The sequence below is a fragment of the Watersipora subatra genome, chromosome 7 (genome assembly GCF_963576615.1).
Source record: "Watersipora subatra chromosome 7, tzWatSuba1.1, whole genome shotgun sequence".
NCBI classification, from domain to species: domain Eukaryota; kingdom Metazoa; phylum Bryozoa; class Gymnolaemata; order Cheilostomatida; family Watersiporidae; genus Watersipora; species Watersipora subatra.
Window position 1 is genome coordinate 54,312,390 of NC_088714.1, and position 18,602 is coordinate 54,330,991.

Consider the following 18,602-nt stretch of genomic DNA (forward strand, 5'->3'; position numbering starts at 1 on the left):
AGTATTCCCTAATAGCTAATACTTTTATATCAATCTTGTCAACAGATTGTGGTTAAAGGAAGTTATCTGTTTTTCTAAAAATACTTCCTTGTGAGCAACCAATTCAGATGCGAGCTTGCGTTTCTAAATGTCTAGCCCTAGTTCTTGTATCAAGTATGTAGCCTTAGTTCTCTATGTTGAACTTGACAGACTGAATGATTTGAAAAATATATGTTTTAGCTGAACCATGAAAAGAAAGATTGTAACCAACTTAGGCTAAAGGGAGACCCAGGGTAACTTGAGCTTTAGTTTGTGTTGTGAACTTGCTTTGTAATATTGAATGTATAAGCTACAAGGTCAAAGCTGAGATGTATTATATTGTTTAACTAGCAAAATGTAAGAAAACATCACTTACTGAAAATGACACTATATAACAAGTGATAGGAATTAGAGAACTTAACATTTATTAGCGAGTAATATAGAGTCCAGATATATTTTCTGGCAACAGATCAACAGGCCAACAGCAGAAGACAACTTAATACCGCATGCGGTAAGGAGGAAAGCTTCTAGTAGAGTTGTAGTATCTTGCACTTTCATTTAATTTCCTGTAACAAAGAACTTTTACTTTCCTAATCAATAAAACCATCATCGAAAGTCCCTGTGACAAGGGATTTTCGACGTGTTCATATTCCGTACATGCAGGAAATATGTGATTGGGTACATGTGAGATATTTAGACTCCAGTCTCATACCACTCACAGTTTTAGGAGAATTACAGTTGGCATACAGAAGTACATTAGTTTTTACCTAACTAAAGCAGGCTATGGTGAATGTTACCAAGTCATATTTAGGCAGAGTTCATTGACAGTGGATAAACATAAAGCTCGAGCTAATTGTAGATAATTAATCCCACTTTGTCATTGTGTGCGTGGTGCATGCTCATAGGTGGGTGCCACACGCACAAAGCGCGTTTGCACCTGCTCGTGTACATCTGCGTATGCTCGTGTATATCTGCACATGCAGATGCGCATATGTGTGTCTATGTGTGTGTTTCTGTTAATTAGTGTAAGTTTATTTTTGGGCTAATTGTGTCCAAATTTCATACGCATATGCTTTGTGCTTTCCTCCTGGTCGCCAAAAGTATTTGGAATTGAAACTACACCTAATTTCTTAGAAGCTGCCACCTTAAAAAACTCACAAACACTACTTCTCATGCATCAAGTAGGCTTACCATTGCCCTGAATAAACATCTTCATGGACTGCTGTCATAAAAGCAGTGTAGTAGTTTGTGCTGAAAATCTACACATCTGATGCGAGCTATCTGATTAAAAATATACCGAATCCCAGGCACTGCTGACTAAGTTATAATCTCCATTATGTTATATTATAGCACGGTGTATTGCATTTAATTTTGTTATTATATATTAAATTGCATAATACCATAGTATATCATATTGTAGAATAATTCATTATGCCAAATCTAGTATAAATAACTACGGGTTTTTATATTCTAAACACATTGCAAATAATATGCAATTATCGTATGGGCATATAAGCTCCATATGGGAGAGACATGCACATCTTTATATTGTATACACAATATATATACACAATATATATATACACAATATATATACACATATTTACACATATATACACATATATACACATATATACACATATATACACATATATACACATATTCATATATATATATATTCATATATATATATATTCATATATATATATATTCATATATATATATATATTCATATATATATATATATTCATATATATATATTCATATATATATATACATACATACCTATATACATACATACCTATATACATACATATACATATATACATCTATACATATACAATATAGCTATATTGTATATGTATAAATGTACATATACAATAAATATACATAAATTCATAAATATACATATACAATATAGCTATATTGTATATAGCGATATTGTTCGATCCTCAAGGTCTTTAATAAATATTTCAATGTTTTTAGCCCATGCTAACTGAATGTTTTATAAAAGAACACCTAGGTTTTGCTAAAATTCTGCATTTGATACATTCATGAGTCGTCAATAGAGTAATTACTGTTTCAGTCACAAGCTACTAAAAAATAGCTTTAGGTCTATAAATACAGTTTGAACCTAACAAATACCTATCGCCCACCCTGTTTCACGATAGATTTTTTCTTAGATTTTGTAAAGCGTACTTTTTAGGTTATCTAAAAGCAACCATATTTCCACTATCAAATTTCTCTGATGAGCTATATAAATGATTTTAAAGTAGAAATGTGTGTATGAGTGTTTAGGGAAGAGACATTAGATGATGACATTTCCTCCAATTTCCTAACTTTAGTGAAATTCAACTAATTGTTGGCATAACTCACCTTGATAGCCGGAGGCGGGCTGAACGCACGCACATCTGAATTATAATAAGGCCTAGGGCTAAGATGGTAAAATTTGCCGCTATCGATATAATAAGAATAGCTTTTCTTAGTTCCGGTGAGATTGTCCAAAAATTTGAGCAAGTGTCCAGTATTGGGTCTGGCATCTGCTGACTTTGGGCTATCGCTGACACGGCAAGTTCTGCAATAAGATGCATTTAACGGCTGGTTTTAGCAAGTTTATTCAACACAGACGTACCAAACAGACAGCAGGTTTATTTGAGATATTTTAGTAAGTTTGTTATTGAAATCACTAACTAAATTTATTAAACTATTAATGCTTCGCACTTTTAAAAAGGTGCTTCATAATTGTGGCAAGCAGTTAAACGCGATAATAAAAACCATAGGCACAAACATCAGCAGAAAATTTCTCATAGAATTTAGAGCTATTTTAATTATAATGCGCACAGAACTCAACATATGTTGGGGCGGTGCGCTGAGGGTCTCACTAATCAGAGAGTTTAGGAGATAGTCTATGTTATTATCTATTTTTAGCTGCAAACCACTTTGCTTCCCATTACCTAAGACTGATGAAAGTGTTCTCTATGTTTGTCTACTAAAAACTAAAACAATTTGTTAGTCTAACTATTTTGTGTTCATTTTTGTAGCCCTAGCTCCCAGGTATCCAAAATACCTGTCTATTGTCTATATGTGATGATTGACTTTCCTTTATAATTTTTACGAAAAAATCCTAGATATGTTGGGTTATTATCAAATTATGTCAGATATTTAAGCAATGTTGCAGGTATGTGTCGCTTGCCAATCATGAAATGTGTCACAGGCCTGTCATTCCAAAGATGTCAACTGGTACCATGCGATTGATTATGCATCTATAACTACACCCTTGAGATTTGAAAGGTTTCACATGCAATATCCTACAGCTTAGTGGCAAGAAGTCTGCATCAATCATTTCTCTTGTGTGGAGGCAAACTAGCAAAAGTACAACTTGTTATTATACCGTGTTGTCATACCATGTGCATAGCTGGCTGAATTGGTTTGTTTTCCATGAAATTTTGGCAAACTCATCGTGAATTCTCATCTACAGTAAGCAATTTTTAAAATTAGTTTTCTGCTAGCCTGGACTGAAGAGCTAACTCGATGTATAAACAGCAAAAATAATAAAAAATGGATTTGCTAGCTCAGCCATACCTCGACATACAAAGCTAATACATTGTAATATTTACTTGTGTGTTGAAACCTTTGTAAGTTGATGCATATCTTTATGTAACAATACATTGAAGTTTGTTTTAATTTGTTCTAGTTCTTCGAAAAAAACTGATACATGTTTCAAAATTTTTTTATGTAGCACTAAAACTACACAAAAAAATGTAAGAGTTTGAATTATATGTGAAAACTAAATTAGTAAAACAATAACCGGTAAAAATAGGGTTTTTGTTGCTACTCCCTCATAGAGATGTGAACTGGGGTGTAAGCTTGATGGTGAGCAGTAGTTAAATAGGGAGTAGCTTTGAACTGTTTTCTGAAATTGATAAAATGGGCATTGATGTTTACTACTAACTTCAAAAACATCTGAAATCCCATAAAGTTACCTGATACCGAATGTGTGCTCCGAGCGTCTGCATTGAATATTCTTATAGTAAAGGTGACTGCTCATTTTTATGTTACTAAACCTAGATATCTAAAAATGCAGATATGAGACCACTTGCATTTTATTTGATAAGTTTTAGTAATGCCACTTATTTAATTTTTTAGACTTCTAAAGGAGCAATATTTGCCAGTATGAGTGGGGTTGCTGTTGACATTTAACTTCATGCTGGTTCTATTACATCATTTCGTGTTTTTATTATCACTACAAATCACTACGTTTTCAGCTATAACAGTAATTAGTATTAAATACATATTGAGTGATTGAAAGGTTTAGGAACTTCAGTTAATTTTTGTAAACAACTGAATACATGAGTATACATGCCGTGAGGTAGCTTGTTAAAGCTATAGACGCTTTCCAAGTCGTTGGCAAAACACGCATGTACACTTCATCAATTTGTACAAAAACTGCTGCTTAGTATGCTTTGAAATTTGGTAATTTTATGTCAATCACTGTGATGTGTAATATACTATTTACTGATTGTCTTACAGATGATGGTTCAAAAACACCAACATGTGTGTGAATAATATACAACAAAAATCGGCATAATTACAGTAGCAGAAATGTATCAATGAAGTGCCACTCGAGTGCCATGTTTGGTGAACACTTGCAGTGTTGAAGCTTGCATATGACCCCATCTGCAAACCCTTTGAAATGTATGTGTTTGCCAGAATTTTGAGACTCAAAGCAAATACAAATGTAACCCAAATAGTCATAAATTTTAGGTAAAAATACTTTGCCCCGCAACTTAATCAGAAGTCATTAACACTGGATAGGTCTACTGGATAAGTCTATGTGACTGATGTGAGCACTTGAGTTTGTTGCTGGTATGAAGTCAGTCCTATAACCAAACGACACCTGTCACCGACCTAATGACACCTGTCACCAACCTAATGACATCTGTCACCAACCTAATGACACCTGTCACCAACCTAATGACACCTGTCACCAACCTAATGACACCTGTCACCAACCTAATGACATTTGTTACCTTTGAGTTAGCTTCAGAAACTATCCTCACATAACTCAGTTACCTAGTTCATCAAGATACATGTATGGGTGCTTTGCATTAACTGATCGAGTCTGATGCAAAGAGCATTACATAGTTGACCGTTTTATAAGTTGTGCTGCAATTTTTGTGCAGATTTGATACCATCAGAGACCTTTTGATCCCAACATTAAAAGTTAAGGAATTCGAGTATCTATTTGAGAGACCGAGTTCATGACAAATGACAGTTAATATAATTGGCTATAATCGGAAAATATTTTAACTTTTTGTCATTTAAAAGCATTTGTCGATACTAAAAAGACAAATGTTTATTAGCACTAATTCCGCTGAATACAGTTTACCACATGCTAAATTAATAGCATTTCTAATAGTCTTTCAACAGATTTGTCAGGTGTTAACTTGTCTCACTCCTATCAGTGATACCTTCTAATGACACAAAATGCTAGTCTTAAACACTCCAACTAAAGAGGTCTTGGTATAACAAAAATTTAATATGGTGTGTGCTGAGAAAGATTATCATTTGTTGCTGTGTGTTCTTAGCTTTAACCATAATGCAATGCGACTACATTGATGGTTCACAGTTCCAGTTCTCTTGCGACGTTTGGTTAGTTTCTGCCTTTCGAACATCTAGTGTTTTTTCAGAACACAGAATGGATCAATTTTCAAATATTTTATTTACAGTTTTACCTACCTACTAATATTGTACCAAAAAGACTGTTTGACAGTTTTTTATCAGTTACTCACAACATAAAGCTAAAAAAAGTTATATGTGCATCGCGATATTATTAAGCGTTGTAGAGCTGTTAAATTTTTTGTGAATTCAGTAAAAACGGTTAAGATACAGCCTCACATTACAAGATATTTCTAGTGTATGTACACATAGAGAAGGTTCCGGAATGAGCTGACTTACCATATTCACAGTACTTTCCTATGTATATATCACTGCTGCAGTTGCACACCCATGGCTCGTACTGTTCATAAACTGCAACACATATTCCTCCATTTTTGCAGACGATTCCGACGCAAGGGTCTATTCGTGTTTCACAATAGATTCCAGTGTAGTCTGTCAAATAGATATGTGTACCATGATGGAAATACTTCTAGAGTATTCCGGTACATTGTGTAGTCTTAATCTGTCAGATATATTTTACATCTAACAGCTAAAATTTTATCTCTGAGGATTAGTTATAGAGTTAATCTCAAGTTATTGAACTCGAAAAGACTAGAGGTGATAGACAAGAGCCATGTAATGTAGTCACTAGCAATGAGTAAGCAACTCCGTCAGCAACATGTAAAAGTGCAAAAAATTTTTATTTTTTAAAGGATATGTTCACGTGTCATTCTATGTAGCAATATAAATTAATTCAACGTAGCCTTTTTGTAATCTTGAGGTGTTAAAGAACATTATATTTTTGAAATAAAGCTACAAAACTAAAGGTTTCATATGGATGCCATTTTGCTGCAGCTTCTTTATATATTATATTCAATGTATTATTTATTTTCATATCGTATTGCAATATATTATATCCTATATTATACATTATTTTGCTTTATATTATATTATGTTAGTTTTGTTTATTACGATACCAAAGCCATGCTTATATTTCTACTGTAAGTTCATCACAATAAGTCAAACTATATGTATGAAGCATTAATTTAATGTATAAAGTATATATATATTAAATTATATGTATAAAGCACGAGGCGTAGTTTAAATTTAATGCATCGTCATGTGAAACGGTGCAAGAACCAGTAACCTACAATGAATGTGTTAAACAAATATTATTTCATAGTGCAGACAACTTCATGTCTAAAAGTATTTTTATAAAAGAGCTCTCAACAACGCATTAGGCAATACCTAACATTAAAGATTCTGTTTACATAACTTTTGCCAAAAGATTTTTCCAACTTTTGCCTATGCATCATAGCAAACTTGGGAAGCAATGGCACCATTCAATGCACAGATAGAACTGAAGATATTTAGGTATATGATCTTTGTAATATACTGTACTAAATACTCTAACATAAGGCAGCCAACTACACAGGAATCTGATTTTACAAGAATCACAGAGATCTCTTTTGGTTACAATAATTGCTATACTTTGTCTTGGCTCTTTTATGATGTCTAAAGTTTCAATCACCAGTTGATAACTCTACCACATACTCTATCCATGGTGGTTATTGATTAAGCTATGACTTATTGCTCAAATATGGCAGTCAGGACTTTAGTTGACGAGTAATACATGCTAATACAGGAGGAAAAAACTCCAAGATGTTGCTCAGTTGTGCATAACTTATGGTTAAACTGTAACATATGAATAAGCAGTCATGCAATCTGTTACCCAAATTTACTATACAGTGTTAACTATATAACTATTTAACTATATATGCATGTGTATTTTATATACCCATATATATACATAAATATATACACGTTCATGTACCGTATACACGCACGCACACGCACGCACGCACGCACACACACACATATATATAAAGATATGTGCATATATAATATAAAGATATGTGCATATATAATATAAAGATATGTGCATACATAATATAAAGATATGTGCATACATAATATAAACACGTATACATAATATAAATGTGTATACATAATATAAACGCGTATACATAACATAAACGCATACACATAACATAAACGCATACACATAACATAAACATGTACACATGACATAAACGCGTATACATATATACATGTATACAAGTATACATATATATAATACAAACGTGCATGTATATACATAATATAAATGTGCACATACAATATAAAATTGCATATGTAATATAAAATTGTATATATAATATAAAAGTGTATATATAATATAACAGTGTATATATAATATAAAAGTGTATGTATAATACAACAGTGTTCATATAATACAACAGTGTACATATAATACAACAGTGTATATATAACATAAAAATGCATATATAATATAAAATTGCATACATAATATAAAATTACATATATAATATAAAAGCGTATATATTATATAAGATTATATAATATAAAAGTGTATATATAATATAAAAGTGTATATATTATATAAGATTATATATATAAAATAAAAGTGTATATATAATATAAAAGTGTATATATTACATAAGATTATATATATAATATAAAAGTGTATATATAATTATAGAGATACATGTATAGTAATTTGGTAGAAAATGAGCATGAGTAATGATGCTTGTCAGTCAATATCAACAGCTATGTTGATGTCTGTGAGACCTCTGCTCCATCTTGTACATTGATCATTACATGTAGTATTAAGTTAAACAGTTTCAAAGCCACACCATCTTATTATTCATAGACTATAGTTAAGCATCACTTGTTAAAAACTCTCATCAAAAGCAGAAACCACATGAACCTTTGAAGTTGTCTTTCCAAACAAACAGAGTTTAGGCAATTCTAAATTGGGGGCATTTTATGTATGCAAGTTAAGCTGCATGTGCCCATAAGTGGACAGATTTTGTCAAATGATGCTTTAATAACCAATAAGAATGACAAGCGCATTTGTGGCATGATGTCAACACCGGGGCGGTTGATGTGCTATTTTGCAAAGCAAATTTGCAATCACTAAAATTGACCAAAAGCTTATAATAGATTATCGTCTAATAAAAAAGCAGCTTCATGCTTGGTATTCATCTAAAACTCATTTCAAATGAAAGTGGAATAATCAAAATATGAAAATTAGAACAAAGGTTAGGAGAAATAAAACAATCAATATCAATATCCATGTACAGGTAGTCATCATAGCTTCTTATAATTCCCTGGCTGCTTCACTTAGAAGTATTATGTTATTGCTATACCATTTATGGTGACCAAGAGCGCACAATGAAGCCAAAGTAATCAATATTCACACTGAGTTGATTACACATACTTTAGCCAGAATTCCTTCAAAAGATTCATTGATTAAAACAAATTAACACTTCATCTAAACAATAATTCTATTATTGTTTTTGTTTGAAGCAATTTTAATTTTGAAAAGTAATATTTGCTTGCCGTCCAATCAAAATCAAGGTTAGCTTGCGGTTAACCAATCCAAGTTGGCTAAGAAATGTCTCTTTTAACCAAAACACTTGGTAAAAGTGAAAGCTAATATTTTCCCTCGGCTCTTGACATGTACATAATGCGTTTACATACCTGTCTGGCAAAAACACTGTGGCCCTGTGTCAGTCTCCAGACAGCTACCGTGTGGACCGCAGTCTACCGAGGGGCAAAGTGCAATTCGTGTATCACAATTGTATCCCGTCCAGCCTGCTTCGCACCCACACTTGTAGCCTATTGACTTCTCAGTGCATATACCTAAAAAGAGCATATGATTGATAACATTTTTCAACCCGAAATGAAGCAGGCAAACTGCAGAAAGTTTTGGCGCCTCTTCAAGTAACGGCTACAGTAACAGGTGTGCTGATATAGAAATGGTATGAGTTATTCAGTATTCATGAAAATTGCTTAAATTTCTGCGCTATATTTTCTGCCTATGTTGAGACTAGAGTAGTCTATGCGCTATTGTACATTCTTGTTTCTTTTTTATTAGAGTGTCGTGATTTTGCATCCATGTGAGCCACACCCTACTCACTGACTGCCATTTGTGCTCTGCACCTCGATTAGCCAAGCTATTGTGTACATAAAGCCTTCATCGATTTAATTGGCGTATTTTTAGCTATTCAGTTGCACTTTACTGAATATAAAATTCAAATTAAAATGATTTCATAAAGCTTTCATGAAGCATTCCTGTGAAATGCGTGTGACATCACACTTACAAACTGCTATAGAGGGCAAAATTAGAACGCTATTAGGGCATAAAATCAGCACCGTGAAGCTAATAAATAGCAGCACATGAAAGCAGTATGTCATTTCTTTAGGTTCTATAACCTTCCTGTATGTTCATCTTTGACATTTTACAAATTTTAAAGATTTAAAGTATGCAGCCATTAAAATTAGATTGCCATTTTACTAAACTATGATACAGCTGGTTAACTTATAAAGTCAATTTGGCTCATATATTATATGCCTTTATGGTTTGCCCACTTTGTGCCTGTGTGGTGGCCGTAGTGAGATAGACATTGCCGGCTAGATTTGAGGAAAAAACTTATTATTTTAGTTATCTTCCATAGCAGTAGTTGTATGTATATTGTATTTAGTCGTTTATTATCATCTCCTTTGTGCATTAAGTAACCCCTTACCACAAATTATGCAATTGCGGTCATGAGTTTGACCACACTTGATGTAATACTTGTTGTTGTCATAGGCCAACTATATAAAAGGCTGGCACTTTTTCTGAGATGACAGAATAGGCCTTGGCTGCGACTATGCCTATTACATGTATATACACATATACTTGTAAAAGCACTCTACTCTCATGTGTGATTATTTTGGAGCCTGACAAAGGGAAATTAGCTACTGTGTCGTGAAAGACCGGGCAGCGTCTTTTACACCAGATTATTTCTGGGAGCGCAATTTGAACAATGATTTTAATTTTTCTGTGGCAGATTGTATTTTAAATACTGATCAATAAATAATGTTATTGGAAATCTGAAAACTAGAACTCTCTTTGTTCGATGTATTCTACAAATGCCTTCACAGTCCTTCGGCTGAACTTGACAATATTTTCAGTGTTTAAAAAAAGACAAACAAGTTAGAATTAATGTATGAAAAATTTGACTTCAGATGTACTTCTGCACCAAAACTATTTTTTGATAATATTCAAATATTTTTCAGCAAATGCGTAAAACAGCCGAAATAAACTATGATAGGTTTTACTAAATATATAACCTTTATATATCAAAAACATACAACTAGTTCGGCTAGAAATGACCTGTGTAAATAATAGTACACGTATAAAATCTACATCACCTGCAAGACCTCTAGTAATACGTTATACTTGGATCCTTTCTCTTATGTAAATAGTACTCACCGTGTTTGCATGGATTTGAAGTGCATTGCAGCATGCGGTGCTGGCAGCGCTCTCCCATGAAACCTTGAATGCATATACAAGTTATCTTCCCACCGTCAAATGAGCAGTTGGCGGTGTTTTTGATGTTACACTGTTTCGAGCAGAACTCATTTCTGATGTCTATTTCACACTGAGTGCCTGAGAATCCCAGAGGGCACCGGCATTCAAATGAATTAAAACCTGTAAAAAATGAGCAAGTCAGCATATCACGTGATTTTGTAATGAACCCTGAAGTATTAGACACCTACCATGATATTAATTCAAAAAAAGAAAATATTACTAAAATGATTACTTGCCAGCAACTAAAGCATTATATTATGCTTTATAATATAGCGCTACATTCTAACATGCTAGTATATTTGATTGCGGGAATAATCAATGCTTCCAACTAAGTCTATACAAGACAACACTAAGAAATACAACTTTTGTGGTACCAGGAAATCAGGTATAAACAAAAACTATTCAAACACATTTAGCAAGAGTGCACAACTTCTGTCAGAAATAAAATTGTTATATTCTCATGTTTTCAAAAGCATGCATTTTCAGTTTGTATGACACTTACCATCCTTACAGGTGCCCCCATTATTACATGGCTTAGTCTGACAGTCATCTGGGTTGTACTGACATCGAGCACCTGAAGTACCTGTTGGGCAATGACACTCATACCCTAATCGGGTGTCGATGCAAGTAGCTCCCTCCAAGCATGGGTGACTAGCGCAAGAGTCTACTGTATCTTTGCAGCTCATAAGGCCAGAATTCTTCAAAAGATGTTACTTTTAAAAATCTCTTTGGTTTTGTTATCTTGAACAGAATGTTGGTACGCTCATGAATAATATTGTAAATATGACAGCATGAAAATATTACACAATATATTTTTGCAAGTAGTACAGGAAATTTAGAGTGTAGGAACCATAGACATATGTTATACTTAGGGTGAACAGGGGCATGAGTTAAAGTATTTTTATCATCCTATTTTCAGAAAGAAAGCTATTCAACCAGTCTATGAAAAGAAAGTCCTGTAGACATTTAGGTCAGGCGATACACTCTGACAGCCTTGCTTTCAACTTTTTGAAAATGTTAACATGTTAACATTGTTGCCAACCTTATTGACATTATTAATAAGAATAACAACATTAACAACGCCGTTAACAACATTACCGACATTATTAACAACACTGAGAACATTGCTAACAACAATAACAACATTTTTAACAACAATACCAACATTGTTAACATAAATGAAGGTGTTAACAACACTGACAATGGTGTTAACAACACTAATGTTATTCAACAACATTAATGACATTCTTAACAAAATTGAGAACGTTGTTAACAACATTGAAACATCATTAACAATAACGACACTGTTAACAACATTACCAACATTGTTAACAACATTGAAAATGGTGTTAACAACACTAACAATGTTGTCAACAACATTAACGATGTTGTCAACAACATTAACGATGTTGCTAACAGCATTAATGACATGTTAATAGCAATAATGACATTGTTAACAATGTTACCATCATTGCTAACAAAATTAATGCAATTGGTAACAAATTAACTTTGTTGGTAGCATTGCTGCAAACTTTTAACAACATTAACAACATCAGTAACATTGTTACAAGCGTTGTTAACAACATTAATGATGTTAGTATCAACATTAACAGCATTATTAACATAATTAACTATGTTGTTAACAGAATTAGCATGGTTAATTCAGTTTCATGTTTTCTATCATCAGACAAATCTAAATTTTTGAAGTTTGGCCAAAGTGGAAAGGTTTTGTGATGCAAAAGCTTTTAGAAATAATTCAGCGTTGTCCCAATATAACACTTGTGAAAAACATAAATTTGAAAATTGCTCAGGATTTAGTCCAGAATCACTTAAAAAGTTCAATGTTTCGGATGTAAATCTCAACTAATGAGGAAATATTCAGACATGAAGCTTGGTCAGTAATGGGTCGCTGTTATGCTGGCACCTCTGCATGAACCTTTGTATCACTACCATTTGTGCATACATGGGAGCTTTTGATGACATCGTGATCCAGTCATGATGACATGTGAACATATTGTAAGATGAAAATATATCAAACTTGGCATGTTCTAGTATGTTTTTAAATATATTATTTAAAAGCAAATCAATAGAACATACGAGACAGAAAATACATATCATTTTGTTGAATTGTGTTAATCTAGTTGTCAGTCTTTTAGTTATTGATTGATTTAATGCTTTTATAATTTCAAAAATTATTTAGCTTCAGATAGCCTGCAATTCCAAGCTTTATTGAAACTTTTAAACAAAGAAAACAATTCAAAAACTGTCATACATTTTCCAAAGAAGTTACTAAATATTTTATAGCAGAGTAGAGCATTTTAATAGCACAGTTGAAGAAAATAATATTTAACTCTGGTGAGAAGCAGTAGATTCTTACCACAACAGGTGTCTCTCCTGGAGGACAAATGCACATGTACTCATCTCCTCGACCATCAAAGCAGGTGGCTAATTCACCACATGGCTGCCTTGTGTTACACACTGACAGATCTTCTTCACAGTAGATGCCTGACAAAGTTTGGATGTTACAATTACAAGTATGAAAGATCCTGGATAAGGAGTCGGACAAATCTTCTTTACAATAATAAGATCTGTCTATTTGTCTCTTTGTCCTTCTGCTCAAAAACATGTTTAGAGGCTAGGAAAAAAATTGTTTCCAATAGGTTTTGAACTCGAGACTTTCAGCTTGAAAGACCAACACTTTATCATTTGCACCAATCAACTGCCTATGCCCACTAAATAGAATTTTAAAGTTAGTTATTACATCTAGCAACTTTTCTACAGCCCTCCAAACTACCAGGGGACTAATCTTTATTATAATAAGAGCCATGTACATCCATCTGTCTGAAGCCACGCTAAGAGCGTTAGGAAAAAATATTACATCGCCCTGGAATCCAACCCTAGACATCAGTTTCAAAAGCCCTGCGTTACCACTATACCACTCAGTTGACTTACTCAGTGCTTCACTGGATAATCACGTACATGGATGTACTGATTACTAATGACAATCTCTCACAGTGCACAGAACTGACAACCGCACCAGTATTGATAAAAGGTATTCGTATGCAAAAGAACGCTATCAGCCAAGCTTCATCATTCAACTAACTACTTACAAATATTTCTACAAATTTTTTAAAAGTGGTAAATAAAAAATTGTTCCACAAATGCTTTTGCCAAAAATTATTGTTTGATACTAAGAATTGAGCATTAAAAATGTTTTAGTACAAGACCATTTGAGTTTACCTGAGTAGCCACTGGGGCAGCTACAAATGAAAAGCTTGGTTGACAGACCAAGGCAGGTGCCTCCATTCTTGCATGTTATATTAACGCAGGGATCAATTTGCAAAGCACAATTTCTTCCAGTATAGCCAGGAGAGCACAAGCAAGAGTAATCGTTCACTCCATCCACACATAGACCATTGTTGTGGCAGGGCACTCCTTGACAGTTGTCAATCCTGTACTGACAGAACTTCCCTGCCAAAAATAACAAAATGAATGGCAAGTTCGATTGCTATTTAATGCTTATTAATATATAATTTAGTCTATTATATATTTAGTTTATTATATGTTTAGTTTATTATATATAGTTTATGTTGTATTATCACTGCTCCTTAGCTCTATTTCAACATTTTTACTTGTAGCTAACCAATTTTTACTATAATAAGAGCCATGTCTGTCTGTCTGTCCGTCTGTATGCAGCCATGCTTGGAGCGTTAGAAAAAAGATTACATTGCTTGGGAATCAAACTCAGATATTCCGATACCTAGTCAAGTGCTCGACCATCTGCGCCCCTCAACCACCTTGTTACAGTTGAGAATATTTGTGCACATGCTTATTACATATGACAATCTCCCACGACACACAAGACTGCCAGCATACTAGTAAATATGAAATACATCTATGGTTTGGGTCTTTTAATTCTTGCATCAACTATTGCGCAAGAAGGAAGCAGTAAAAATTGTGTGACATCTTTTAATTCGTAAACTGAAAATCAAAGGTGAGAAAAAGATTTCAAAGCTGCGTAACTTCGAGTACGCAACTTTGAGAAACTGTTTGGTAACACATGTCTATGGCTAACACATGTCTATGGCTAACACATGTCTATGGCTAACACATGTCTATGGCTAACACATGTCTATGGCTAACACATGTCTATGGCTAACACATGTCTATGGCTAACACATGTCTATGGCTAACACATGTCTATGGCTACTATCAATTTTCGCATGCATCACTGTCTTTAAAACAACAATAACCTGCTAAACAAGAGAGCGATCCTTCAAGCTCCTTCACTGCCAATACCTAACTACGTATACTATAAAACAACAGCTGGTTGAGAGGCCTCCCTGGCCTTAATTGAAGCACGTTTGGGTCATCAGTAATTGGAGACTAGCGAGCTAGTAACCCGCTAGTAGTCGGCTACTAGCCCATTGCCAGCCAACTTTGTGCCAACTTACTATCTAGAGCCAAAAGTTCAACCCTTTCCTTAACAAGAATGATCTGATGTAATCATCTTTATCTCATATTTTGACAGCTTGGCGGTTTAGGCTATCGCAAAAGCGGTATAGCGCAGTAGCAATTTACTGAGAGGTTTTGAATGAGATAAGTTGCTTTGCACCACTGACTTTCTGACAGTTGTAACCCACTAAGTGCAAATTATTCATGGAAAACAACTTCAAACAAACATTTTTTCGTTTACAATTTCCATCTGTTTTGATGTTGCTCATGATTGATATTCTTTTTATTAAATCATATAACTTACCTCCATTTATAAAAAGTCATAAAACAAAAATTAGTACAACCAGGCTGTTTTCAAACCAAAGTGACCTTGGAAATACCGAAGGTTTTTTAAAATTTGGTAAATTTTGTCATTAATAAAAAATTGCGGTTGTGGTTTGGAATAAAACCATTAAGTCTGATATATTAAAAAGCAAGTCGTTATTATTATTAAAAGCGTAGAAATTCAAAGATAATCTTTCTATTAATTTTAGGTATTTTATGTAATCCATAGGCAGTTATTTGGCAAAACTTAGTCAGAAAACACTCAACGAAATGTGTGAATTTATCATCGCAATTCATGATTAGGAAAGATTGGACAAAAACTGGGTAAATCAAACTCATAATGTCACAAAAAGGGTACATAAAAAACTTATGAAATAGAAAAAATAAGAATTTGAAACAAGTAGTAGCTTAGCTGTACCAACCGTGAAAGTCTTCTGTACATAAGCATCCATAACCGTCAACTTGATCCATGCATGTCGCACCGTTCATGCACGTGCTGTTTGCACACTCATCTATATTGGTCTGACAGAACATTCCGGTAAACCCTGGTGGTCAGTAAAACCATCAACATTGTGTCATAGACTGGAGGTTACACAGCGCATGTGAATTTCTTAAGCAAACATTTTGTTTTATGAATAGCTGTTCCTTAAGTATCTGGCAGCAACTGCTGCCAGCCACATCACCAGACTTAATTTGGTGAAGATTCGTGATCATTAAGATAAATATTTGATAGGCTGGGTAGTAAAGCATAATTAGACAAATTTGTTCAGATCTAATAACTTTAATTACATTCTGCCACCATGCCAGGGTTCAATGTGCTGTCAAATCATGTGGCATTGTAATTTGTTTCAAGAGAGTATTTGTAATTGACCTAAGTTTGAGGAGTTTATGGGGGCATGCAGTGTGCCAAGCCATTCGAATATTTAGCCCAAAGCTATAGAAATAGGTATTTACCGTGAAGAATAAATAAGTATTTACATTTGCTATTGTTTTGTGATAATTCTATTTTCATCCACTAGATGCTTGATTAATCTAGGAGTTATCTTCTCTCAAAATCTATGACCGCTAACATTACTTAGAGCGATTTGTTAATATTTTAGTGTTATATCTTTAGTTAAATTACCAAATCATTGCTTAAGCAGTTTTTATGCATATATTTTATGAAAATATAACACCCGAATTGGTCTAGTTTCTCATTAATAAAATGGTTGTATTGTACTTAATGACTTGATAATACCAATTGTTATGGAATGATGGAACATATAAGCTGAGCATAAGATGTTTGCATTGATCAGTTTAAAATGTGTCACATTACCAGGTGAGCAGCAGCAGACATGATTTCTGGTGTTATCCATGCTGAGCAAGTACCTTGCATCATTCCAACAAAGTTCATCTCGAGGGATACCAGGGCCAGGTTGGCGCGCTTGGACTTTGGGATCTACAACATATGTATAGCGATTGCTCAAGAAAACCTAATTCCAAAACTTTACTTCATTTAGCGTTATGGGTAAATTTGACAATCCCATATGCGCCCGACATCAGATTTGTGTTAGTTTACCTATAAAGGCAGTACAAAATTTTTAGATAACCTATTTGTCAATTTTTTGATATTTGTATTCAAATAGAACATTGAATTAACAATCATATATTTTCTCTGATAGGAATATGTAAAAAGCTTTTACACTATTATATTTTTATATTTTTATGTAAAAAGCTAAAAATATTTTAGCTTTTTACATAAAAAGCTAAAATATTTTTATATTTTAGCTTTTTATGTAAGAACTTAAAAAAACTATTTTTATATAAGACTATAAAATTATTTTATATTTTTATTGAAATATATATATTTTATAATATTTTAAAAGTGAAAGCCTATAAATAATGGATGTAAATTGTCTTAGAAAGACACAGAAGTCTCCATTCAGCAAAAATATTTGAACAATAATAAAATTACGTAGTAAGTTCTCTGCGGCCTAAAGATCACAGGCTACTTGGAGATAAACTTGCAAAAAAGTAGTTGTGAACTTAAAACCTAGCTTTAGAACAAAATAAATACTGCTGCAGCTTTAGATATAAACAAGGATTAAAAGTCTATCACAGGCGGAAAGAAAGTCCATATCTATGATGCATATTTGCATGTTATCCAAGAGAATGTTTTATATGTTCTAACTTGAATCTATTTTGTTATGAATCCGAGGCTACCCTGCTTAAGATTTGAGGCTACAAGCTATGATAAGACAATTAGGCCATATGGTATCTCTTACCATCCTTGAATATGAAGTCATCCAGAGCTATGCTTGTAGTTGCTCCCCGTTTTATGATGGCTGTTATTATGATTACATAATCATTGCAGTCACCAATTGGAATATCTGGTGACATCATCCAGTTGCTGCCTTGATCTCCAGAAACTTGGTAAAGGTTGTGGTAGGTTGTATTGTCAGCTGCTGTCTTTAGTTTCAGATCTAATGATCCATGATTACCAGACATATGCAACCTTAAAAATGTGAAGTAGGTATCTCAGTGGGGGACGCAAGAAAGCTTTTGTTTTCATGTTGTTTTTCAGGTAATTTCATTAGACAATTTAATTAGAAACATACAAAAGCCTAAACTGGGCTTCAGAGAATATGAAATTAGATAATCTACTAAGTACTGTATAGCATATAAGAGAAAAGCGTTATCTGGAATTTTGATAGCAATACATTAA

General features: G+C 33.4%; 1 protein-coding gene across 1 annotated transcript; it reads right to left on the reverse strand.

Annotated features, from left to right (window-relative positions):
- Nucleotides 1-428: 428 nt before the first annotated feature.
- On the reverse strand, nt 429-16,372 carry LOC137400323 (fibropellin-1-like). The gene is made up of 9 exons (XM_068086654.1): nt 16,321-16,372; nt 14,360-14,590; nt 13,497-13,624; nt 11,622-11,817; nt 11,021-11,239; nt 9,244-9,405; nt 5,977-6,129; nt 2,395-2,593; nt 429-584 (listed from the first exon to the last, which is right to left on the reverse strand). Exons 1-9 carry the CDS (start codon nt 16,367-16,369, stop codon nt 515-517), a joined length of 1,407 nt encoding a protein of 468 aa, XP_067942755.1. The 5' UTR covers nt 16,370-16,372; the 3' UTR covers nt 429-514.
- Between the last annotated feature and the right edge of the window lie 2,230 nt (nt 16,373-18,602).